Source organism: Canis lupus, chromosome 23 (assembly GCF_003254725.2).
Source record: "Canis lupus dingo isolate Sandy chromosome 23, ASM325472v2, whole genome shotgun sequence".
NCBI classification, from domain to species: Eukaryota; Metazoa; Chordata; class Mammalia; order Carnivora; family Canidae; genus Canis; species Canis lupus.
In genome coordinates this window covers 12,201,374-12,228,424 of record NC_064265.1, presented here as the reverse complement: position 1 = coordinate 12,228,424, position 27,051 = coordinate 12,201,374, and the positions used below count along the sequence as shown (strand labels likewise).

Sequence of the window (27,051 nt, the reverse complement as noted above, 5' to 3'; positions counted from 1 at the left end):
CAACAGCCTGTGTAAGACAACTCTCTCACCTCCCTTTGTCTCCAGAAGGCAGGAATAAATCTCCCATGTGGAAGGCACCCTACTTGTACCAGAAGGAGTCATCCTTATCACCAGAGATAGGGAATTCAGGGCTAAGAAAGCTATATAGACCAGTCTTGTTACTTTTACTAGTTTACTTCCCTAGTCCAAATTCTGTTAGATTTCCTTGCTAATTGAAGCTCCCAAACACAAGTTTTCTTTGTCCTGTCAATTCCTCACAGATTGTTTCTTCGTAAAAAGCAGGGATCCTGGGTGGCTCAGTGGTTGAGTGTCTGCCTTTGGCTCAGGTTGTGATCCCGGGGTCCTGGGATCAAGTCCCACATCAGGCTCCCCATGAGGAGCCTGCTTCCCCCTCAGCCTATGTCTCTGCCTCTTTCTCTGTGTCTTTCATGAATACATAAGTAAAATCTTAAAATAAATAAAATAAAAAGGGGAAAAGCTGCTTGCCTTTTGTTCGCAAATTTAACATTGGGCCTCCATTTGCACATAACTAAATTTTGTGTTTTGTCTTCTGTTAATCTGTTTCATATCACTTTAATTCTCAGGTCAGCTAGAAGAATCTTGACAGAGTCAAAATTTTCCTCCCCAGCAGTTGGAATAGGCAGCAGGATAAACTTTACCGGCTGGACACTGCTGCATCTGAGAAATCCTGTGATATCTGACAAAAGCTGACAGAAAGTAAGAATCTTCACCGTTTATACCCCTTTTACCCAGCTCACTGCCTGCAGGTCTAATAGAAGCAAGAATGGTGAGAGGTGTTTTGGCTCTAAATTTATACCAGTAAGAGGGACACCTGGGTGGCTCAGCAGTTGGATGTCTGCCTTTGGCCAAGGGCCTGATCCTGGAGACCTAGGATCGAGTCCCACATTCGGCTCTCTGCATGGAGCCTGCTTCTCCCTCTGTCTGTGTCTCTGCCTCTCTCTCGTATGTCTCTCATAAATAAATTAATTAAAAATCATAAATAAATTAATTAATTCAAAATAAACAAATTTATACCAGTAAGAGAAAATGATTTGTGGATCTGGTTCCTTCAGCTTAGTGACTCTGGTAAAGTACTATTGGCTTGACTGAGCCTTTTCTACCCAGATACATTTTCTTTGTCATTGTCTTCTGTGTCATTCATTGTAAAAAGGAATTACCATATGGGAAGAACACAGGCATAGGCTGTATTGGCCTGTTGCTGGAGCTGGCGTCACAGACTGGTAAATTAACAGTTCTCATCAGACTGGACTCTGTATAGCATTTGCCATGTGTCCCTTATGTGAAAAACAATTGAGGTGTTTCCTTTTATCTTCTATGTCCTGTGAGCTTGGCTTTGTGAATAATAAAATATTCTCTCTGGTCTCCACCATTTGCAGGATGCACTTGCTGGGTGCACCTTGGTGGCCTATAAAGTAGACTAAAAGGATGAGAGTTCAAATACATGCAGCTGCAGGCAAAATGCTTTGTGTCCAGCCAGGCCAGGTCTCAGGAGTTTGTCATAAGAGGTCCCAGGCCAAAAGGAAAATAATCTCTTAACTTGGATTGCTTATTAGCCCTGGAAAAGTCTTATTTCATTAGCCCGTGTTGTGGGAGTCACAAATTAAAACTGGAGACATCTCACACTTTCTTGGGAGAACACAGAAACGATTTTCTCTAAACCAACCTTACCACATGTCCAATGGAGGCTGTTGCTTTTCAGTCTATTTTTGGGAGTAATTTTGGAAAATGAGGGCTACAAAAAAATTCCTCCCAGATGGCATCTTCTGATCATTTCCTAGGCCAAAAAATTGCTAGGGTGGCAGCTTGAAGTCGGCCATGGGCACGCCCCACTTGCCTAGGCTGTCTGACCTGGTCTCACACTGACCAGTTGACCAGGGTCTCAGCTGTTGTCTCTTACTGTTTATGCAGCCACCCAGGCTGGTCTTGGCAAGGCAGTCCACACCCCTCCACCTCTATCAACCTGTTGGGGGAGAGGGGTATGTGTTCCTCAGCTCTTGGAGTGGGCAGGTGTCTTTTACCACCCACAGGCAGATCCCACCACAGGGCTTCTCCACACACCTGCCACATTCAGGTCCTGGGCCCCGTGAATCTGCCTGGCTGGCGAATGTCTCCAGGCACCATGGCAGCCCCCCTTCTGACACCAGGCCCTCCAGGACCTGGGACCCCGGGCAGCTCCCAAAGCACCTGCATAGTCTCTTGCCAGACAAAAGCCACCGCCAAAGTTCCTTCTGCAGCCACAGCTATAAGCCAGTCCCAGTCAGCTAGTTCCATGAGAACTAGCTCCCCAGTAGGGCCCCTGGCAAGGCAGTCCTCCTAGAGCAGCCAAGGTTCCCAGGTGTCTCCTGTGGCAGGAAGCCCAGGCCACTTGCCCAGGCCCCACCCTGGCAAGGCAGTCCTCTTTCCTCCAGCCTGGCCTTCAAGGGGCAATATACACGCACTGGTGTCAAACAGGGTTTGGAACTGGGCATCCGCCAGCTCCCTGAGGAGGCCTGGCTCCTGGCATTCTGCCTCCCCCTTACAGCTGCCCTGTTCCAGGTCCCAGGCTCCCTGCTGGGCAGTGCCAGGGCCCTGTCCACACCTGGTTCCTCAGGCCTTGTCGGCAGGGGGCGCCAGAGCCCTGGCCAGGAGCAATGGCCAGGTGGTGGGGAGGCAGGGGCCCCACCAGCTTGCTTGGACTCAGGGCACAGGGAGCTCGGCTTTGTGAGGCCCAGGCGGCACAGTGAAATGACAACAGGCAGCTTCCCCTTGGCTTGGTGACTCCTGGGGGTCCCAGCTTCTCTCTCCAGCCATCGGGGCCCCCAGGCGTGTGCTATTCCAGGGGCCTTTCTGCCCCAGCCCCAGCCCCCAGCCACAAGCCCACTGGCCTCACCCTGGCAAGGGCGTCCAGACTCTCGCAGCTGGGGCCTCAGGGAGGACATGTGCCCTGCTCAACTGTAGCATTGGGACTGGGGCACGTGACTTGTACCACCAACAGCCCTCCCCTTGACCAGACCTTACCACATACTTGCCCCGTGCCAGGTCTCTGGCCCACCTGACCCGGGTGGTGGTCTGTCCTGAGGCAGCACTCCTGCCATTGGCCTGCCCGGGCCAGCTGAGACCTTCTGGGCCACTGGAGCTTGGGTAGGTCCTGAACGGTGTCATTGCCTTCAGGGACGTGGCAACCCAACTTCCCCCCAAATCCTGCTGGGATGGCAGCCTGAAGTCGGCCATAGGCACACCCCACCTGTTTAGACTGTCAGACTCTCTGACTGGGTCCCACACTGACCAGTCGCCCAGAGTCCCACGTGGTGTCTCGTGCTGGGGGTGAGGCCCAGCAGCCACCCAGGCTGGTCTTGGCAAGGCAGTCCACCCTCCTCCATCTCTTTGTAGCTGTGGGGGAAAGGGTGTGTGTGTGGTTATAATTTAAATTAGTCAGTTGTTTATTTTCCCCAGTTGTCTTCTTCTGGTGGACTGTCCTTTGCAGACTTTGTTAGTTTTTCTCATGGCTTCATGTCCACATATTTTCTGCTTATTTTTGGCAGTATTGGTTGTCATTTAGGGTCTCTGGTTCTCGGTTAACTTGTGATGTTAGTGGAAAAGGCATATATGAGTAACATGTGAAGTTCTTAATTGGCAATATACCTCTTGCTTGACATTTTTTTAGTTGTTTTCTTTTATACACAGCCATCATAGTGTGAGGAAGCCCAAAGCCAAGTACCTGTCCTTTCTGACAGCCCTGGCTCAGTGCCCATTTACTGTCTGGCATCAATCATCAGATATAAAGTACTTAGTCTTCAATTGTTTTAAAAAACCCAGCTATCTTGTTATCCTCAGTTTTCAGGTCATCCCAGCTCAGGTACTAGATATTTTGGAGAGGAGAGAAGCTGTTTTTGGTGTGTTTCTGCTTTTCTGATGCACTGAATCCATTGTTATAGGAAAATAAGTATTGTTTTATGTCACTATGTTTGATGTGCTTTGCAATGAAACAGTAGCAATTGGAAAGAATACTGACTGGTTGATTTGCTTATTTGATGCTATTTGACCCTATCTTGCTCAGACTGTTTTTGTGGCCTGCTCCCTCTTCAGATAGTTATTCTGACAGCTGTATGAGTAGGACTTCCCCCCAGGGGAGACATATCTGTTTATTTTCCCTTACACTCCTATTCCCCTTGCTTCTAGCTGTTGACAAAGTGTATTCTATTTTGGATTTTTGAGTCTATGATTCTTCTACCTTAGATTAATAATCCATTCCTCTGGTTGAAGAATGACCAAAGCACACAGAAAACAGGAGTGGCAATGAAAGAAAAGGTAGCAACACGGTATTTACATTAAGTCTTACAAACAAACTGCCTCCTGGAAATCTTCCCTGACATTTGTATATCTTTGAGGGCTGATACCCAGAGTGGTTATGCCCCCGCTTCAATCAGTCTCAACATGTCAGAGGATCTGTGTCACATTGGGCTCTCCTGAAAGCAGACCCTGAAACTACGATTTGGGCGCAAATAGTTTATTTGGAAAGTGATTCCAAAAAAAGCATCATGAGGGAATTCAAGAAAGGAGGAAACCCTATAGAGAATATGATGATGATCAGATTTGCCACGGGTCCTGGTGCTGTGTGTAAGTGGGGTCAATCCTGCTAGGGACCCTCTAAGTAACTATGCAGAGCCCACCTCAGAAGTGTCCCACCAAGAGGCTGGGAAGTGGAGATATTTATGCACCCCCTCTTTTTCCTTGCTAGTTGGAGTTTGCCTGTGGTCAGTGACTCCCTAGAACTTCCTGCCCCCACCCCCTCCACAGACCATACAGTCTTGCAATAAGAGAATGCCAGGCAACATGGTGGGACTCTCAGCATGCCCGTGAACTGTCCTCTCCGATTGGGTAAGGAGACACAGGCAGGGCACAATCCCACACACCCTTGCCTCTACTTAAGTAGATTCTCCTGTCTTTTTTATAAAGGGTCCACTGACATATCCTTTTTTCATCTTTGGTAGCAGCCAGCATTCTACACTATTCTCCAGTGTCCCTCGGAGATTTACGAAGTATTCTTCTGAATTGATGATCATCACAGCCTCCTGCCATCATGACCATACCCAATTTGGCAGGGGAAATAGAACAACAAACACTGGGGTCCTACCAGGCTTAGACAGGCATGGTCACTGGGTCATCCATCCTTTATTCCTGCTTTCTAAATCGGCCATAACAAAGTACCACAAACAGGGTGGCTTAAAACAACAGAAATTTATTTCAAGTTATGGATGATAGAATTCCAAAATCAAGGTATTAGTAGGACTTGATTTCTTCTAAAGACACTCTATGCCTCTCTCCTAGTTTCTGGAATAGCTGGTAATCCTTGATGTTCCCCAGGCTTATAGATGTAGCACTCTAAACTCTGTGACTTTCTTCATCTGGCCTTCTTCTCTGTGTGTCTGTGTCTCTGTATCCAAATCTCTTTCTTCATTCCCTTATAAAGATACTAGTCATTGGATTTAGGGCTTACCCTAATCCATTATGATTTCATCTTAACTACATTGGCATGATTTCCAAATAATGTTGCATTCACTAGCACTGGTGTTAAGACTTCAATATATGTTTTGGGGAGACACAATTAAACCCACTACAGTCTCTTAGAGGAGTACATGTCAGCTGTGTTGAGTTCCTGAGGGTCAAATCCGCCCACTCCCTTCTTTTTCTAACTTGGATTTAGGAAGACCTTGTGGACCAACCTGTCCATACTAGTCAGAGTCCAGTTAGGGAAGCAGCAACTACTCAAGCATTAAAGATATGAGATTCATTGTAGGGAATTTGTTGATCAGAAAAAGGAAGAAGCGAGAAACCAAATGGATTGGTTATGTAATCCAGAGTTTATCAATAGTAGGAAGCTATCCACCCCAGAGTGGAAGCATACTAGAGCTGGGTGGGTGGATCAAGGGAAGCTCATCTGGCAGAAGCTAGAGCCATGAAGAATGTCAGTCACTGCTGGAAAGGCCACTTGAGACAGAGAGGGTGAAGGAAGTATTTTCTCTTCCTGCCTCTTTGTCTTCCACCCACTGAGACTGGTTTGAAGCCTGAGAGTAAGAGTGTCTGGAAAATGCAGCCTGAAGGGTGGATCCACCACCCTGGTGATATGTAGAGAGAGTAAAGGAAGGGGAAAGAGGAAGGGCAAACAGACCAAGGATTGGCACAACCACTAGCCAGCATAGCAATCTCCTCCTGCCTTTTTTTTTTTAAAGATTTTTATTTATCTATTCAGAGAGAGAGAGAGAGAGGCAGAGACACAGGCAGAGGGAGAAGCAGGCACCATTCAGAGAGCTTGACGTGTGACTGGATCCAAGGTCTCCAGGATCACACCGTGGGCTGCAGGCGGCGCTAAACTGCTGTGCCACTGGGGCTGTCCTCCTGCCTTTCTTTTAATCAAACTTTTTATTTTGAGATAATAGATTTGTTTGCAGTTGTAAGAAGTAGTACAGGGGGATCCCATGTACCCTTCACCCAGTTTCTCCCCATGAAACTATCGTACAATATCATAATCAGGGTATTGACATTGTTACAATCCGGCAATCTTATTCAGATTTCCCCAGTTTTACTTGTACCTGTGTGTATGTGTGTGTTTATTTGGTTCTTTTTTTTTAATTTATTTTTTATTGGTGTTCAATTTGCCAACATACAAAATAACACCCAGTGCTCATCCTGTCAAGTGTGTTTATTTGGTTCTATGCAATTTTAGACCATATGTAGATTTATGTATCCACCACCTGTCAAGAAGTTCTAACATCACAAGGATCCCTGGTGTTGGCTTCTATAACCACACCACCACTGTCTTGCCAACGTCCAACACTCTAACTCTATCCTGAACCCCTAGCAATCATCAGTGTTTCTACTTCACTAATCTGTCATTGAGAAAAATTCTCCCTTTATATAAGGGAATCACACAGCCTGCCACCTATTGGGATTGGCTTTTTGTCTTCAACATTATGTTGCTGAGATTCTGTCACATGTATCAGTAGATTGTTCCTTTGGGCTGTGGACCAGTAAGGATGCAACACAGTTTGACCACTCACCTGCTGAAGGACAGCTCTTTTCATTTATTTTTCAGTCTATTTTCTTTCTGTTCCTCAGATTGAGGAAATTCTATTGATCTGTTCTGAAGTTCATGGATCCTCTGTCATCTCTTTATTTCTGTATTTTTCAGTTCTATCATTTCTATTTGATTTTTTAAAAAATTTTTATTTATTTATGATAGTCACACAGAGAGAGAGAGAGAGAGAGGCAGAGACATAGGCAGAGGGAGAAGCAGGCTCCATGCACCGGGAGCCCGACGTGGGATTGATCCCGGGTCTCCAGGATCGCGCCCTGGGCCAAAGGCAGGCACTAAACCGCTGCGCCACCCAGGGATCCCTCTATTTGATTTTTTTATAACTTCTATTTCTTTGTGGAGATGTACTATTTTTTTGTTTCAGAAAAATTTTTAATTATTATTAGAACATTTTTATGGCTGATTTTACATCCTTGCCAGATAATCTCAACATCTGATTCATTTTGTTGTTGGTGTCAATTAATTATCTTTTCTCATTAGAGTTGGGTCTCTCTGATTTTTGATATGACGGGTGATCTTCTATTGCATCTTTGATACTTTAGTTAAGTCAGAAGACTCTGGTTCCTATGTAGTTCTTTTGTGATAGCAGGCAGTCATTCTATTTAGTTTTAGCACATAAGTTGTGGCCTACTTTTGTGGGCTGTGGTTCCAATGACTGTTTAATATTCAGAGCCTCTTTGATGCAACTTGGTGTGCTTGATGTTTCTGGTCCTGCTGAGGCTCCCACTGAGGACTGCTGACACTGCCTAAAGGGTGGAAAGAGCTTCTATGATCTCAACCTTTAGTAAGTGAAAGGGTGTCCTGCCCATGGGGACAAAGATTGCTTTCTGGCCCATATTGTCTGGTTGTTTCACTTTCAGTAATGCTATGATTAGTCAGTGGATTCAAGTGTTATCAACCTGATTTATCCCTTATAAAGTATCTCATCAACATTTCACCCAATGGTTCCAGCATCCACAGCTGATTGTTACCTAGTTACTCTAAAAGACTTACTAATTGTATCCTTCCATCTGCATTCATTAGCTGGAATTCTTTACAATGAACTTTTTTTCGTTTGCTGTTGGTTTTTTGTTTGTTTTGCTGGTTTTCTTTTTTTCATTTATTTTATTTTATTTTTACTTTAATTCCAGTATAGTTAACATAGTGTTATATTAGTTTCAGGTAGGTGTACAATATAGCGACTCAGCATTTCCATACATCACCCAGTACTCGTCACAAGTGTACTCCTTAATCCCCATCACCTATTTCACCCATTCCCCATCCATCTTCCCTCTGGTAACCATCAGTTTGTTCCCTATATTTAAGAGTCTGTTACTTGGTTTGTCTCTCTGCCTCTCTTTTTGCTCTGCTCATTTGTTTTGTTTCTTGAATACTACATATGAGTGAAATCATATGGTATTTGTCCTTCTCTGACTGATTTCACTTAACATTATACTCTCTAGCTCCATCCATGTCATTGCAAATGGCCAAAATTTCATTCCTTTTTATGGCTGAAAAGTATTCCATTGTGTATATATACCACTTCTTTGTATCTATTCATCTGTCAATGGATACTTAGGTTGCTTCCATAATTTGGCTATTGTAAATAATGCTGTTATTAACATTGGTGTACTTGTATCCCTTTGAACTCATGTTTTTGTATTTTTGGGGTAAATAACCAGTAATGGAATAACTGAATCATAAGGTAGTTCCGTTTTTAACTTTTTCAGGAACCTCCATACTGTTTTCCACAGTGGTTGCACCAGTTTTTATATTCTGACCAACAGTGCAAGAGAGTTTTCTTTTTCTCCACATCCTCACCAACAGTTGTTGTTTCCTGTGTTTTTGATTTTGGCTATTTTGACAGGTATGAGGTGATATCCCATTGTAGTTTAATTTGCATTTCCCTGGTGATGAGTGATAGTAATACTGAGGATCTTTTCACATGTCTGTTGGTCATCTGTATGTCTTCTTTGGAGAAGTGTCTGTTTCTTCTGCCCATTTTTAACTGGATTATTTATTTCTCACATGCTGAGTTGTCTAAGTTCTTTTTTTTTAAAGATTTTATTTATTTATTCATGACAGACACAGAGAGAGAGGCAGAGACACAGGCAGAGGGAGACGCAGGCTCCTTGCAGGGAGCCTGACTTGGGACTCCATCCTGGGACTCCAGGATCACGCCCTCTGCCAAAGGCAGGCGCTAAACCACTGAGCCACCCAGGGATCCCCCTGTCTAAGTTCTTTATATATTTTGGATACTAATCCTTTATCAGCTAAGTCATTTGTAAATATCTTCTCTCAGTCAGTAGGTTGCCTTTTAGTTTTGTTCATTGTTTCCCTCACTGTGCAGATGCTTTTTCTTTTGATGAAGTCCCAAAAGTTTAAGTTTATTTTTGCTTTTATCTCCCTTGCCTCAGAAAATATTTCTAGAAAAATGTTGTTATGGCCAATATCAGAGACATTTCTGCCTTCTACAATGAACTTTCATCAACTATTTAATTCCCCTGGAATTCAGATCATGCAAGAGAGACAGGACAAATGCTTGATGCTTTTCCTTTCTTTGTTGGGATCCCTAGCAATATCCAAAGACTGGATAAAAACTTAAGACTAAAATTTTCTTAAGTGTCATTATAAACCTAGATCTTTACTTTCAATTCTCTCAATTTCAGTTATAGTCTATTGCAATACTACCTTACGTCCAGTTCCAATTTTAGCCAGTGGGAGGCCCTCAAATGGACTCTCAGGTGCCTTTGAAAAGATTCCATTAATATTTGACAGCTTCCTCCTTTTCTAGCACAGCCATGTATCTCAGGGACAGCTGGTACCTTTTCTGCCTCAGGTGTGGAATCAGCCATTTCTCAAGGAGCCCTGATTCCTTTGAGTGGGAAATGGTATTTAGACACTAAAATCCATTGCTACTTGACCTTTTCTGCAAACAACTGAGGAAAAACTTCTTCAAAAGAAATAATGAGTTATTAATATTTCCTATTTAAATTTAAGATTACAGGGTTTTCCCATTATTTCTGTGATTGTATCTCTTTCTTCTCAGCCCTCCTAAGCTTTTTTCTACTCCCTGCCCCCTCAATTTTGGTTATATACACTCAAGACCTAAACCCTTAGTAGGTTCAGATCTATGCCTTAACCTCCTTCACCTTTCCCATTTGAGCACCTTCCAGCTCTGAAATGAGGAGTCTAATTTCCCTCATTACAACTAACATAGTGGAAATAAGATGGACTTGTGGGGACATGGTGAAAATCTTCCCACCTAGGCCCAGGTCAAGGTCATGTGAGCCACTGGATTCCTTAACACCAACCATTTGCATGCAAACACTCCCCAGCCTTCCCAGGAAGTTACTCCTGACAGAAACACCTCCCCAGGGAAATCACAAGCAAAGTAATTAAATGAGTATGGTAGTTAAGAGCATATCACCAGAGATTCCATCTCTGATAGTCTCTTAAGACAAAGCTGAGTGTTTTTCCATTCCTTCTTTAAAAAAAAAAAAAAAAAAAATCTGATCCAGATTAAATTATGTTGCATGGCAACTTGTGTCAATGGAGTTGCCATGGTTACAGGTGAACCTGAAAGTGAGCTGTGACAGCCTGGGCTGAGTTCCCTGAGCTGCATGTCTTAAAGATGCATCCATTTGTCTTCTTGTTCTGGTTACAAATATAATGAGAATTAATGGAATTTCCCAGCAAGGTCTATGGACAAATGCAGGTCAAGGAAAAGTGGAGCCACCGATCTCTTCAAATAAATGTTTCCCTTCATCAGCCAGACTAGTGTCTCAGGACACATCACACGATCTCCGCATGCCTTCATCTACCTATGCATGAGGAACCAGGGAGAATCACCATGTGCTTGCAACTCTCCAAATGAAGAAACCATGAGCCACCCCCAGGAATTCTCCTTAGATGAAAGGTAAGAATAATATCTTCCTTGATTGTAAGGAGAAATTGTCCCCTTTAAAATGCCCTGTGCTACTCTGTGGAGAGGAGACTGGGAAAGAAGTCAGGGAAAGGCCAAAAACCTCAGGTAAGAGCTTCTGGACCAGCAATTGCTCTCTGCATCATCCATCTGTCCCTTGTGGTACCAGCTGAAAGTTACCCCAGAGAAACCAGGGTGGAAACCCAGCAGAGGCCATCCAACCCCCTTTCAACTACCTACACTACTGGTCTCCCCCAGCAGCACATTAGAAGCACCTGGGAACTTTGGCAGGGAAAACAGCTTGAATCGATGTTTGGGGGTAGGGCCCAGACATGGGTATTTTAAAATGTCCAACTCCAGAGATTGAGAACCACTGTGCTGGACCACTGGGCTGCTTTAAAAAAACAGATTGCTGTTTACCACAGCTATAGTAACTCTGGGGTGGCCCCCAAGTTCTCAAGTGGTGCTGATGCTGTTGGTCAGGGACAATTCACTGAGAACTAGTGCTTCAGAAAGATACTTCCAACATCTGGCACTTGTTCCCCTGGCTTTGCTTTGTTCCTCATGTTCTACTGTTTCTTGTGGTATAAGCTCCTGATCACTGGCTTATCCCTGGATCCGATAGTCACCTGACCTCTCCAGTTTCCCCTTTACTGCACCCTCCTGGATGTAAGTTTTATAGTCCCCCTCCTTCACCCCCTTCCTCGAGTCTTAACCTCACATCACCCCCACCCACCCACTCTACCCCCAGCCTCCAGGATTCTAATCTGTCATCAGCCCCCATGACCGGAGTTTCCACTGGAGTTGTATGGCTTTCTGCAAAGGGAAGAAGGTTACATCTGGGGTGGCCTTTAATTGGATGTTCACATCAGGGGTCCTTATCTTGTCACAGTGTTACAACACCTCAGATCTTTCTGATTATACTATTCCCACAAGATGAAAGCATTTGAAAAATGTGCAAACCATTTCTGGAGTCTTAAAATGTGTCATATTCCAGTTTTATGAACCAAATCCAGTTCCATCTATCTTGAACCTCAATTTTCTGACCCATAAAATAAGAGGATTAGACTAAATCAATTGCTAAAGTTTCTTGAGCCTCTATAAAATAAATAATTTCTCTATGATCTGAGAGAGTGAACAATTAGCTCCCATTACTGGCATAATTAGATTCACCCCAAAGGATTTCAATACCTTAAGTAAAACATGTACCCATGGAAACAAAGAAAATCATAGGCTTGTTAAAAATAGAACATTTTAATTTAAAAATGTTTGTATTCATCTTTAAGACACTTAAAAGAAAATGATTTGGCTAAGGCAAATGAGTCAGCAACTACCGTGATTCCTGTGAGAACTGGTGTCATTTCCCAAAGACTCTTCTTACCAAGATACACTCATGACCTACTGGCAAGTGAAAAAGGGAGTACAAAACAGTGTGTACAGTATGACTTCATTTTACATATTGATGTACTCACACAGAGAAAACAGTTTGGAAAGTGATACAGCAAAAGGCTAATTCTGGTGCTCTCTGGCTAGTGAAATTAAGCGTAATTAAAATTGCATCGTCTCAGCTTAGAGTGGTTTTTAGTTTTGCTTGCAATGAACACATTATTGCTTCAATAAAGGAAATACAAACACTTTTCAAAAAAACCTATTTCCAAACTTGCACATCTAGAGTAGTATAAGCCTTGTGGAAAGGAGACTGTGTCACAGATGCCAGTTTATAGCAGAGACCTGTGTCCAAACTATTCTTGCCTGTCCAACCCTCCACCAACTGCATCTAAAGTCATCAATTTGAAATTTCTTTTTAAAAATCTAGGCCTTTCATGCTATAAATTTCCTCCTAAGAATTAGGATGTTAGTGGCATCTCACAAATTTAGTATGTTGGGTTTTTGTTTTCATTCCGTTAATATTTTTTGACTTCCTTTTTGATTCATGAGTTATTTAGAAGTATCTTATTTAGTTTCAAAAATTTGGGGGACTTTCTAGGTATGTTTCCATCATTGACTTCTGATTTAATTGCACTGTAGTCAAAGAACTTACTTTTAACTTCAATCTTTTTAAATTTATTGAATCTTATTTTATATACCAGAATATTATTTGTTTTGGTAAATGTTCCATGCTCACTTGAAAGAAATTAATCTACTATCGTTGGGCCGGGTATTTGATAAATATGTTAGGTCAGGTTGGTAGGTTATTCAAGTCATCTGTATCTTTACTGATTTTCTGTCCATTTGTCTTATTAATCAGACAGAGTTTGTGATCTCCTAGTCCTCTGTAAGCCTGGGCACTCTCCCCTCTAATCCTTTCACATGGTTCTTTCTTTGGCCTCTGAGTTTCCTCATACACTGATTAATACTCAACTGAGGGCAGCCTGGATGGCTCAGTGGTTTAGCGCCACCTTCGGCCCAGGGTGTGATCCTGGAGATCTGGGATAGAGTCCCATATCGGGTTCCCTGCATGGAGCCTGCTTCTCCCTCTGCCTGTGTCTGCCTCTTTCTCTGTGTATGACTCTCATGAGTAAATAAATAAAATCTTTAAAAAAAAAAAAAACTCAACTGGAAATTCCAGGGGGACAATATGCAGTGCTCTAGAACTCTCCCCAACCCTCTGTTTGAGATCCCTCTTTTCTAGTATTCTGTCCTTCGAACTCTAGCTGCTCTGGCTTCCCAAGACTTCCAGCCTTGTCTTCTCAACTCAACTATCTGCCTGGTTTCCTTCTCCTTGCACTGCAGCCTATAAACTATCTATGCAGTAAGCTAGGGTAACTGTAAACTCTGTAGCATTTGTTACTCTCTCTCAGGGATCACTGTGCTTTACTGACTGATGGCCAATGTCTTAAAAACCTTGATTTCATGTGCTTTGTCATATCACAGGCTGGAGAATAATTCAGGTTCCTGTTCCTCTATTTTGGCTGAAGCAGAAATGCCATCATCAACTCTTCCTTCACTCTTTCCTGTCTGAACCATTCTCTGCCCAACAGCTATCTTTTCTTCTTTAAAAAAATCTATCTTTTAAAATTTTTAATTATATCACTTCCTAGCTTAACATTCAATGGCTTCTATTGCTATTAGAAACCAAGACCCGAGCACAGCTTACATAGCACTGCACACTCTACTTCATGCTTATCTCTTTAGCCTTATTTAGCCCCAAATCTCCCTTTTGCTTTCTGATCTCCAATTCCATGACTGTGGTCCCTGGTACCCCAGGGCCTTTGCACATACTATTTGGTCTGCCTGAAATGCTCTTCCCATACCCCTACTACCCCTAACATCCACATCTTCCTCAAAGAAGCCCTCCATAATTCCTTAAACTAGAGTATGTTTTCCTATCATCATCTCTCAGAGCTCTTAGTTATTTTCACCTCACCTATTCACTGATTTTATTATATACTGGCATACTTATTTAATTAACATTGGATTTATCTGTTAGATTTTAGGATCCAGAGGATCACAGATAGTAAATCTGTGATGCTCTCCATTGCAGCTACAGTATCTGGCACAGGGCTTCATACAGTGTGATGACTGTGGATAAAGTAGGGAAAGTACAGCATGTGCTGACCCACATCCCCCCTAGCCTTTCCTAATTCCTTTGTACAATGAAGGCTTCCTAAGGAACATACCTGGGATTCTCTATCTGAGGGCTTTCTCCACAGGTGAAGAAGGTGAAGATGAGACTCTTAGAAATAGCTCCTGCTGGGGCACATGGGTGGCTCAGTCAGTTAATCGTCCAACTCCTGATTTTGGCTCAGGTTGTGTCTGCAGGGTTGTGGGATCAAACCCAGCATCAGCCTCTGTGCTCAGCACCGAGTCTGCTTATCCCTCTCTTTCTGCTCCTCCTCTGGCTCTCTCTCTCTAATAAACAAATAAAAATCATTAAAAAAATAGCTCCTGCCAAAATGGATGAGTTGGAGGATAATATCCTCCATTCCTCTCCAATTTGGGGAAGATAACTTAGAGGAGTGTTCTATGCAGTCCCCAGAGTTCCCCATTGGGACTGAACCACCATTTCCGAATTTATCCTATATTGGCTTCTGCCCCTTCCATGTCTCACTTCTCCATTTCCTGGCAGTAGATTCCTAGGACCACCTCTGAAATAAACTGCTTGCCCTCAAATTCTTGTTTTGGGGAAACCCAACTTAAGAGAGTGATACAATAAGTGGAAGTCATACACACGTGACAGATCCTTGTAGGTGTGGATTAACTGAACAGTGTTTATGCAGCATCTAGAGTGTTAATTAATCAGGCTTTGAAGACCTGGAATTGGGGGAGGAATATGGAGGAAGCTCTATGTACAAACCTTCAAAGGGCAGGTGCAGAAAATCAGTAGCCTGTATTGGACTCCCTTCCCTGCCCTGGGGAAAGAATAACTTTTCTGTTCTAACAAGCTATTTTTGGTTTAAGAATTTCCTCCCTAGAAAGGAGAGAAAATGAGAGAGAAATATCAGTGAGGGTGACAGAACATGAGAGAGACACTTAACTCTGGGAAATGAACAAGGGGAGGTGGACAGGGGGTTGGGGTGACTGGGTGATGTGCACTGAGGGCAGCATTTGACGGGATGAGCACTGGGTGATATGCTATATGTTGGCAAATTGAACTCCAATAAAAAAAATAACTAAAAAAATAATAATAATTTCCTCCCTCATCTTCAGGAATAATCTTCCTCTTCTGAACTGGTGAATCTTAACGTACCAGTGAGATTATTTGCTCTTTAGGTTACATCACCCAAGTCAGCCTTATTACTATTTTTGCTCTTACAAAATGTCTCTTTCACAAGCCAGGATCAAAGAACAAAATATGGGATACAGCAAGTTCAAGAACATGGCCTCCTCCTACACTCCTCAAAGTCAGGCCAAGGACTGGCATTTTTTCCTATAAATCAGGGAAGGAATGATGACAGTCTGATGAGAGTAGGACAAACAAGGGATATCTTTTTCCTCTAGAATCATCTAAAATGTGAGATGATTGCCTCCATCCAGCTTGGCTGTGAATCAGCTAGATTCAATCAGACGAGAAGAGTTTTCCCAAAATAAAGGAAGCAAAGCCAGTAAGCCTTTAGTCTGGTCTTTGATGATGTAATTTGGCCCAAATGCCTTCTCTGAGGTTATGTAGCCTGAAAATATACATTGAAGATCCCCCAAAATACTGATAAATATCCAAAATAATATACTGCACAGTGTTTGCTGAATGAAGGAAGCCGTTGAAGAACAGTGTTTCTTTCCCATGTGAAGCAGAAGCTCAGGGCTTCCTCTCGACTTCAGTGGGAGATTTCTAACAGTGGGCACTGCTGTTGCATATAGCATCTGGGGGAAAGTCAACTGGCCTGCAACTAGGCCTCCACAAACTAATGCGCTGATCAGTCTACGTTCTGTTCCTAGACTTTGTATGTGGCACAAGCAGATTGTTTAGGCTGTTTGTAAAAAGTCTCATTGGGCAACTAGATAACTAAGCCTCCATTATTATCTTCCAAGCTCATCCAGGGCATCGTGCAAAGCAGAGACATCATTCATCCTGCTCTCAAAGGTTTCACCTGGATGTAATGCCTTCTCCAGTCATGCCGCCTCTGAATAAGAGACTAAATAAAAACTGGTGAAGGCTGATGGAAATACAGAGCAAAAACCAAGTCAGGGACGACAGACAACTCTGGAGTCTTGTGAAGGGCTGGTTTGTTCAGAGGTTTCAACAGAGTTGATGCTAAGTGAAGTTTGTTGTTATAACAGAATGAAAAGACACTCTGGGAGAAGTGGAATGGACCACAGGGAGAAAAAATTTTAAAGATGACCACTTTCATTCATGGATCTTCCCCCCATCCCAACCTTTTTGCCTGCTCTCCTTAAGCACCTTGAGTTGCAACTCCTCCCCAACCTTGAGGGGCCAACTGGAAAGGTGCCTCCATACTGGTTAATAGTTGACATGTATTGAACACTTACTACATGACAGATATTGTGTGAATTGCTTCACAGCTTTATTCTATTCATTTTCACATTGCCATGTAATAAAACAGAGAAAAGGCTCTTAAAAATCTGGCAGTAGAATTCCTTTTATGAAAGGGACTATCTTTTGAAAAGCAACTACATGAGGCACCTGGTGAGGGTAGCAGACCACAAACCAAAGACCACACTTACCAACATCTCATTCAGCATCATCTCAACCTCCTTCTCCTATGCTGTCCACACTGGCAATGGAGAATTACACACTCCATCTCCCACATAGCTCCACATTCATGGAGCTAGGGATCCATGTGGGACACAGGATCCATCAAGCAAATACATACTATAAAACTTGGAATAAGAAAGGGAAGTCCTTGGGGTAGTACTCCTGCATGGGGGAATGGTGGCAGAGGAGCCTGGTTCTCTATGGTAAGCAGGGGAAGTGGTAGTTTCTGCCTCAAGGCAGGGCAGCATGATCCCGGAGGTGGAGAGGCAGCAATTCCCCTGGCAGCTCAGTTCTGACACTATTGCTGTGGGCATTGCTCCTAGAAGCCCAGTTCAGAATCTGCCCCTCCATTATCCCAGTGAAATCTGTGAGTCACCTAATATCCTTTAACAAATCCCATTCTGCCTAAGCCAACCAGAGTGGATTTCATAGTCTGCAACTATGAACCTTTTTTCTTTAAAGTTTTTATTCTAATCTCAGTTAGTTAATATTCAGTGTGGTTCAGGTTACAATCAAGTGATTCAACACTTCGATACATCGCCCAGTGCTCATCACAGGTGCACTTCTTCATCCCCATCACCTGTTTCACCTTCCCACTCTGTGCCCCCCCCCCCCATAATTATCAGTTTGTTCTCTATAATTAAGAGTCTGTTACTAAAAACCCTTCTGATACAGAAGTTGAGGCCTCCAGGCCCTGGGTGCTAACTAGTGCTGAGATTTCAGAGAGGAACAGTGGCTCCCCTGAATAAAACAAAGAGAAGATATTACTGCATAGGAGAAGTCTAAGGCAATGGGAGAGGAAGAGAGGAAAAGGGGGAGGGGAGGGTGGGAAGGGGAAGAGAAGTGGGCTGGCTGACTGCACACTGGGCAAGGGAAGAAAAGCCAAGAGAGGCTTCCTGGTAGTTACAGATGAAGAGCGTCTACTTTGGATATTGTTTGCCATGCGGTGTATGGCACATCCTCCTTTTTTTTTTTTTTTTAAGATTTATTTATTCAAAGGAGAAAGAGAGAGCATGAGCAAATGTAGGGAGGGGCAGAGAGAGAAGGAGAGAGCATGGGGCTCTATCTCAGGACCCTAAGATCATGACCTGAGCCAAACTCTAGAGTCAGACATTCAACTAACTATGCCACCCAGGTACCCTGGCATGTCCTAACTTAGGCTTCTTCTTTAATAAAGTCTGTTCCTCTGTTATGCTTACAAATGCTTTATGTGAGGTTTTATGAGGAAAACTAGTGAAGGGGCAAAGTTCCTCGTTTGGACTGATTCATGAGGATGCAAGTCCCTCGGTCACATAACAAGTCAGCATTCGTGGTCCAATCTGACCTCAAAGCCTAAACTCCAAATATTGCCTTCCAACAACTCTACTCATAATGAGCTGTCCACCAAGCCAATTTAAAGTACCAGGAAAGAGCACATGGTAAACACAAACCAGCAAGTAATGCATGAAAAGAGGGAAAGCCACTGTGCTGTGCAGTCCCAAGAGAAGGCTCCCTTAACCTCCCGTGGGCATTGCAGAGTTGAAGATTTTCTCTGAGCTAGTTTCCCCTGGCCTTTGTGCACACTCTGATGTGACTCTCTGCTCTCCCATCTCCTTTCTTCTTGTTCTTCAGGTGTGGGGTCCCTCTTTTACAATCTACCAGCAACATTGTAGGAGAACAACGACTATGTTGCCCCAGTCACATCCTTAGCTGGTGTTCTTTACTCCCTAGAGCCCTCTGAAGGTAGCTTCTTAATCTTTTGTGAACTTAAAGGATGGGAAAAGGGAAACAATACTTTTCTGTCCCTTTCCAATACCGTACCTTTATAGATTGACTCATTTCTAACCGTGATGGAAGTTTTACCCTAACTGGATCAAGCAAAAAGAAAAAAAAAAAAAAAAAAAAGGAGAGGAGGAATTGATTAGTTGTTTCTGAAAAGCTCAGGACTTTTAGCTTCAAGTCTGGCTGGATCCAGGGGTTTGGGTGGTCCTTCACTCTCTTACTTTCTTTCTACTCTTTTATTCTCCAGTAGGGTCTCACCAAGGTACCTCTTGGCATTTCCAAGCTTACACCTTAATGACCCCAGAGGAAAGAGGCCATTTCTCTTTCCCAGGAGATACAATACCAGTCCTAGAAATGAGGCTTAATGCCCACTTCTGAACTGAATACCATGGTCAAAGAGTAGATTGCTATGATTGGTTCGTATCCCACCCTTGGCACTGAGGACAAGGCCAGACTACTGGAACCACTGAACTGAGGTACCAGAAGGATATTTTTCCGTAAGAACTCTAAGGAGAAGATTCACAGAAAGAGTAGATGCTAGGTGGGCAAAAACAAGAAATGCTCACGGTTCTCCCTTTACAGCCTTCCCACATCCAGTCTTCTCTTCTTCATCACGTTTTCTCTTCAAAGCCTTGCTTCTGTGTTCTGTTGCAGTCTTTCTAAATGCTCACAGCCTTTCTCAGCAGAATTTTCCAGGCCATGGCTCCTCTGGGGACAAGCCAGGGTTTGCTGGCCAGACCTACCCAGTCCTGCCTCATTTTTTTATTCCCGGTGTTCAGCACAGTGCCTGGCACAGATACAGCATTTGGACAGTGCCTGTGGTAGGCAAGTGGAGAGGCAAGTGGCAAGCTCTTTTGCATAGACGGAGTGGACCCAGAACAACCTCATAGTGTTATCCCGAGACTGCCAGGGGAAAGCCCTCAGATTCATCTGACAGAACCATCTGTGTTGGAATTTCACTTGGCTCTGCTTCTTTCAAGTTGCTGAAATTCCTCACCATAACACATGCCAAAAGATTTCCAAACCATCCCTGCTTCCTCATAAAATGTATCCCTCAGCTGAAAAAGACTCCAGAGTGGAGTGTTTGAGTCAGGTAGAAAGGAAAGTTGAAAAGAAGTCCCAGGTGATGATGCTCTGCCCCTACCTGCTGAGGCCTTTGAGGTTTCCATGGGGAGAGAGGAGGGTGGGGGAGGCACCAGTTATTTTCAGCATATGTGTTCCCTACCATTATGCATAACATAGTATGAATTAATAATACTTCACAGGAAGACTCTCAATGAAAATGCCCATCTCACAGTGGCTATTTGAACAGTCAGGGCTATAAAAATGACAATTCCTGTCCTCCTGTCCTTCTTCCCACTGTATCTATAATATAACACTTTGATCCCCTCTCCAAATGCCTCATTAATTTGGAGAAAATACAAAGCTGTAGTTAGATGATAATTCAAGCCTTATTCCTCCTTATAGATGGAGCTATTCCCATACACATCTCCAACAATTCTTTCCAAGGGTCTTTTCAGGTTTTCACTTAGAAGGAACCTTTGGTGAATGGAGCCACCAGGGAAACCCTTTGCTCTGAGCTATTAGTGCTGTGTCTTTACAATCAGACAGGGGCCCTTCAAGACTCAGCCCAAGTTTCTGGAGGACTCAGCAGCCCCCTTCATGAAATGCCAATTTAGTGCCACTGGCTGCACCTCTGAGTATGGAGCATGACACTAAGGGATGACTGCTCTCAGTAGAGTAACCATGATGAGCTCAAAATGTCTGAGAATCTATCATAAAGCAAGCAGTCTCCAACAAGCAGACCCAGAAGACTTCCATCACCACTGCTTCTACACCTCTCAATCTCCGCTTCCTCCACTGAAGATGAAGAGTTGACTCGATTGTCTTCAAGAGTTTTAAGCGTTAACAGCTTCCCCTGCTTCTTCTACCCAGAAGAGTACAAACGTAAGACAGCTTTTTACAGACCTAAGTAACCCTCTTTAGTCTCAGAGATGATTTGCCTATCCTCTCACTCGCTGTTAAGTGGCTATGTTGGGGTGCTGCAGGGAAACATCTGTGCTCCTCTCCCTACTTTTGTTCTTTGGCTTTAGAGACCCCACCCTCACTTCTGCTTCCTGTTGCTACCCACCTCCTCCTTGGGAATGTGGTGGGTCAGAGCTTGACATTTACTGAGACACTGCACTTAGTGAAATGCATTTCCATGAGTCCTTTCCTGCTGCAAGTAACACCTTGTTAAGGGGTAAGCACATGCACACATATGAGAACACATCTCCAGGATAAATTCCTAGCTGGGGCAATTTCTGAGTCAAGAGGTAAACAGCATATAAATTTTTAATTTTTTTTAAAGATTTTATTAATTTATTCATGAGAGACACAGAGAGAGAGAGAGAGAGAGAGAGAGGCAGAGGGAGAAGCAGGCTCCATGCAGGGAGCCCGACGTGGGACTCAATCCTAGGTCTCCAGGATCACGCCCTGGACTGAAGGTGGCGCTAAACCACTGAGCCACCTGGGCTGCCCTAAATTTTTAAATTTTGATAGCTGTTTCGGCGTTGTCCTCCAAAAAAGCTGAACTTCATAGCAGAAGGTGCTAGTAATCGACCCAATATTCATTATTCCCTTACTCTCTTATTAATAAAAAAAGGCTTCACTTCTACAACTCTCTTGAAGATAGAGGCGGCCAATAAGATGTAAGCAGAAGTTTTGAGTGAGACTTCTAGGAAATTTCCTTTTGCTTCCAAGTCCTTCCTCCACTTCCTACATGGGTCTCTATTGTATGGCAAGAGCTATAGCAGCCTTCTTGTGATCTGGATGATGAAAGCCATGCACTAAGGATAGAGGAGCAGAAAGACCAGATAAGTCTGGGTCCTTGATAGCCCACTTAGAGATTTCAAACAGCTCTGGGCTATTTCTCAGATGTGAACAAAGTCTTAATTGATTTAAGCTACCTTAAGTAGCCAGTCCTCTGGTGCAAACAGCCCAAAATAGTCCTTGATTCACATCGATTCACATTCTCACTTACAGTGTATGATAGCCCCTTTCCCTTCATATTCTCACTGGCATTAGGTATTACGATGTATCTGATGTTTTTCAGCATTTATTTTTTTATTGAGGTATAATTGATATAAAGCATTCATGTGTATATGATTCAACATTTATATATATTGTGAAATGATCACCACAATAAGTCTAGTTATTATCCATCACTATGCATAGCTACAGAATTTTTTTCTTGTGATGAGAACTTTTAAAGTCTGTTCTCTAACAACTTTCAGTTTGTAATATGGTATTATTAACTACAGTCACCATGCTGTACATTACATCCCTGTATTTTATAACTGGAAGTTTGTGCCTTTTGACTCCCTTCACCCATTTTGCCCATTCCCCACTTCCAGTCTCTGGCAACCACCAATCTGTCTGCTGTATCTGTAATTCTTTTCTTTTTTTAGATTCTACATATATGTGAGATCACACAGTATTTGTCTTTTTCTGTTTGATTATTTCACTTGGCCGATGTACTCTATTTTTGACCATTTAAGTGTCCAGTGAAATTATTCTCCAAGAAATTCAAGATGTGAGGCTGGAGAAAGTGAAGTAAATTACTGAGTTGGAGATTTCAGAAGCGGCTGTATTCAGGGGGTGGCTGCATCTATTTGAGCAAGAGAACCACCAGAGACAAGCAAGTGACCCAGGACAATCCTGTAGAGTGAGGGGAGGCCAGTTCATGGCATTCTCAGTCATGTAATTTCCCAGGTATGTGTACTAAATGTACCATTTTTTCAATGTACTTTGAGCATTTGCCACTCAAGGATGTATCTTACTTTTCTGTCAAATTTAGAATAAAGTCTTCCACAAACCTGCATAGGCTGGACAAGTCAAGTAACAGTCACTGGCAGGAGCAAAAGGTAAAGGGCAGTGTTGGTGATGAGAAAATAAGGAATGAGGTGATTCTGAATTATGCAAATTTTACATTCTTCCCCCAAAACTTAAAGTTCCTAAAGGCAATGCAATCACTTAAGCTTCAATTTCAGGAAATAAATGTGTCTTAATTATCCTTTTCCCTAGGTAGCATTTAATTATCAATAGGAGCCAATGCACAGTGGGGGAGCCTTAAGAAAGCCCTGATTACACCTCCTGCTCAAGCTAGCTGTAAATGCTCATCGTGGGAGGCAAAATGGAGTATCTCCATGGCAAACAGACTCAGTAAACTCAAATGCTAGCAAAACTGCCTATGGTGCCAACACTGAGATGGGCAAATATAACCCTGAATTTAAAACATAAAATAAAAATGTCTTACAGAAATGAAATTTTCTTAAAAATAATTATTAAATTTTAGGAAGCATTTTTAAAGCCCTTCGAAACCTCATTCTGTGGCCATATCTGGAGAAAGCAGCCCTGGATTAATGGCTGGCTAGAAGGGCTCTCCTTGTCTGCCTCTTCTCTCAATTCAGCTCTTCTGGGCCTTCCCTTATTTTTGGTCTGGGCACAGATGCCACTGAGATGCTCTGGCTTCCGGTTTCTTCATTTGCTTTGAGTCTGAGGATTCCTTTTAAAGATGCTAATAAATGCATAGGTTTCAAGTTACAACAGGTTTCTGGAGGGCCACGCTGAATGAGGACAGTAAAAGCAAGGTTAGAAGATGGGGGTAAGGCGGGATAAACACTGCAGGAATTTACACAACTTCTGGAGGAAAGACAGGGAGTAGAAGGGATGAAAGTGGAGTGGGAGAGAAAAGAGGCTGGTAGGGAGCCAACTCAGGCTACGTTCCATCTCCCTCCTCCATTTGCTAGCTACATGGCATTGGGCAAGATATTTAGTGACTATTAGCCCTCAATTTTCTCATCTATAAACTAGGGACAAATATAATCTGCTATATAAAGGTGGTAGTGAGGATTAAATGGAATCATTTCCATCTAAAGTCAAGTACATAACAGGTACTGAATAGATGGTATATCTAATTATTGTGGTAGCCAGCCTCCAAGAAGGTCTTTAAAGAGCCATGTCTCTTGGTATTCACACCGTTTCATGGTCCTCTCCCACACTAATTGCTAATTGTGACTTTGTGTGATTTCTGAAGCTAGGTCACAAAAGGTGTTCTTCTGCCTTGGTCTTTCAGATCACTAGTTCAGGGGCGCGGGGGAGCAAACCACTTTGCCATGAGGACACTCAAGAGCTGCACAGAGAAGCCCACATGGAGAAAGACTAACCTTCCAGCCAAGTTAGCTAACCCCCTTGGAAGCAGATCCTCCTGTCTCAGTCAGCTTTCAGCAACTTTATGAGACCCTGAGGCAGAACCAATCAGCTAAGTCACTTCCAATTCTAGACCTCAAGAAACTGTGAGATCCAATAAATGATTACTGTGGTTTTAAACCACTCAATTTGGGGGTGACTTGTTATGCAGCAGTAGATAACTATTACAAGAAGTTATTAATTATGTAATGCTATGATATAACCACATTCTAAAACTTAGTGGTTTGAAAATAACAAAAATCACTTATTACTTATTGTGGTTTCTGTAGGTCAAAAATTTAAATGAGACATATCAGGAACAACTTATTTCTGCTCTATGATGTCTAGGGCATCAATTGAGGTGTGGCTTAAAGGTTGGAGGCTGGAATCACCTTGAGATCATTCATTTACATCTGGCAACTGCTACTGGTTGTCAGCTGAAGGCCTAGATGGGGCTGTTGGCTGGTACACCCACTGTTATGGAATGAACTATGTTCTTTCCAAATTCATATTTTAAAGTCTTAACCTCCAGTACCTCAGAATGTGACTGTATTAGAAGACAAGGCCTTTAAGAGGTAATTAACTTAAAGTGAGGTCATTAGGGTGGGTCCCAATGCAATCTAACCTATCTTATAGCAGAAATACCAGTAATACACGTGCACAGAGAAAAGGCCATGTGAGGACACAGTGAGAAGGCAGTCATGTGCAAGCAAAGAGAGGCCTCAGAGAGATCCTGGACTTCCAGGCTCTATAACTGTAAGAAAATTAATTTCTGTTTGTTTAAGCCACTCAGTCTGTGGCATTTTATTTGGAGGCTCTAATAAACTAATATGCCCATGTATGTCCTTTCCTTGTGGCCTGGGCTTCCTCATAACACAGTGGCTATGTTCCAAAGTAGACTATACACACACACACACCCACTCACACCCACTCACACCCACACACACACACACACACACACACACATAAAGAGAGGGACAAGTGTACAAGCTGTATCTTTATGACCTAGTTTCAGAAGTCATAGAGCATTACTTCTGACATAGTCTATTTATTAGAAGTGAGTCATTAAGTTATGCCACTAAGTAAGTCACTAAGTTTTCAAGGGAAGGGAAATCCGACTCCAGCTTTTGAAAGGACAATAAAATAATTTTCAGATATATTTATAACCATTACCATCATGATGTTTATCATAGAGATTTTAAAATGCTGTCAGGCCAGCCAGGTGGTGCTATGCCCCAAGCAACTTGATCACAAATGTGAATCTGGAACTCAGGACTAGAGATATGGATCTGGGAGTCATCCACATAGAACCAATGAAAGGGAATACGACTCCAGAAAGAGGGAGAGGTTTCAGCCTTGAGGCCCAACCCAGCTTGGTGCTGCATAAATGCTTGATTTATTTTTTATTTATTTTTTAAAGGACTTTTTAACTTTTTTTAAAAAGATTTTTATTTATTTATTCATGAGAGATACAGAGAGAGAGAGAGAGAGAGAGAGAAGCAGAGACACAGGCAGAGGGAGAAGCAGGCTCTATGAAGGGAGCCTGATGTAGGACTTGATCCCAGGACTCCAGGATGATGCTCTGGGCCAAAGGCAGGTGCTAAACCGCTGAGCCACCCAGGGATCCCAATGCTTGATTTATTTAAAGTATTGGGCAAGACCTTAAAAAACCAGCTACCCAGCTCACCTTGAGTGTCTATTACAAAGGAAAGTACTTCTTTCTCAGCCTATTAAAGTTTCCTAGCAACGAATAAAACACTACCTAATGCCCTGCAGCCAGAATAGTTTTTAAAACCATGATGGGCTCATAAAATGAGACATCACGGTTTGAACGCTGGGTCCTAAGGGACCCATAAACCGTGTCCTTTGGGATCCTAACCAGAAGACTCCACTTTGACCAGAACCCAAACCCTCTCCCCCTCTCTAGTAACGGGCTGCGCTCCAGGGCTGCTTGGTGCCTCCTTCCATTAGCTGACCATCACTGGCTCTTGGAGAGAACCATAAACTCCACAAAGGAACTTTTAAAAACTAAAAACAACTTAAAGTTAAACTTATAAAAGAATCCATGTTGGGGCAGCCCGCGTGGCTCAGCGGTTTAGCGCCGCCTTCAGCCCAGGGCATGATCTCGGAGTCCCGGGCTCCCTGCATGGAGCCTGCTTCTCCCTCTGCCTGTGTCTCTGCCTCTCCCTCTCCCCCCCGCCTCTCTCTGTGTGTCTGTCATGAATAAATAAATAAAATCTTTAAAAAAAAAAAAGAAAAAAAGAATCCATGTTCGCTTCAGGAAAGAAGTATATACAGGAGACTGGAGGCGGCAGAGGCCTGGCGCCCACAGTGCCCTCGGGGGCAGGCCGCAGGGAACCAGGTGAGGTGGAGGGTACCTTTGGCCTTGGGGGATGACACACCGGCTGTGCACACCGGCAGAGCCCCAGTACAGCGCAGGTCCGCAGGTCCGGCAGTCGGGAGGGTGGGCAGCGCGCCGTGCTCAGTGGGGGCAGAGCCTGCTTCAGACCAGATGAGGAGCGCTTTTGAGACCCAGCGTTGGTTCGAGGCACGCGGCGAGGTACATTCTCTCGGTTGGGGCCTTCCCTGCCTTCCCTGTTTAAGGAGTTGGCCCTGAGGAAACAGGCCATATACCTCCTCAGGGACAGGCCCCGGAAGCCAGGTGCTTGCGGACAAGCGGCGCACCGAGCGCGCATGCGCCCTCCGCCGGAAGTCTGCCTGAGCGGAAGTTCGTGGAACGTGACTTCCTCGGAGCCGGAGCCGGAGCCGGGGCACTCCCGGGCTGGGTTCCCCCTCTGCGTTCTCCTGCCGCTTCCGATGCAGCCCATCGTAGACGTGCTGCAATACAGCCAGAAGGATCTGGATGCAGCTGCGGAAGCCACGCAAAGTGAGAACCTGTTGCTGGGAAGC

The 27,051-nt window shown here is 43.6% G+C and overlaps 1 protein-coding gene across 7 annotated transcripts in view; it reads left to right on the top strand.

The window, feature by feature from the left end:
- Positions 1-27,051, top strand: part of POMGNT2 (protein O-linked mannose N-acetylglucosaminyltransferase 2 (beta 1,4-)) — a 139,713-nt gene that overhangs the window by 80,698 nt on the left and 31,964 nt on the right. For 6 of the 7 annotated variants that reach the window (XM_025461102.3, XM_049100094.1, XM_049100093.1 and 3 more), the window contains 2 exons: positions 585-717; positions 10,845-10,991. In XM_025461102.3, the coding sequence (XP_025316887.1) occupies positions 10,985-10,991 (7 nt within the window). In that variant the 5' untranslated portion in view covers positions 585-717; positions 10,845-10,984. Of the gene's footprint in view, positions 1-584; positions 718-10,639; positions 10,992-27,051 lie in introns of those variants that run through there. The other variant, XM_049100095.1, reaches the window with a different exon arrangement.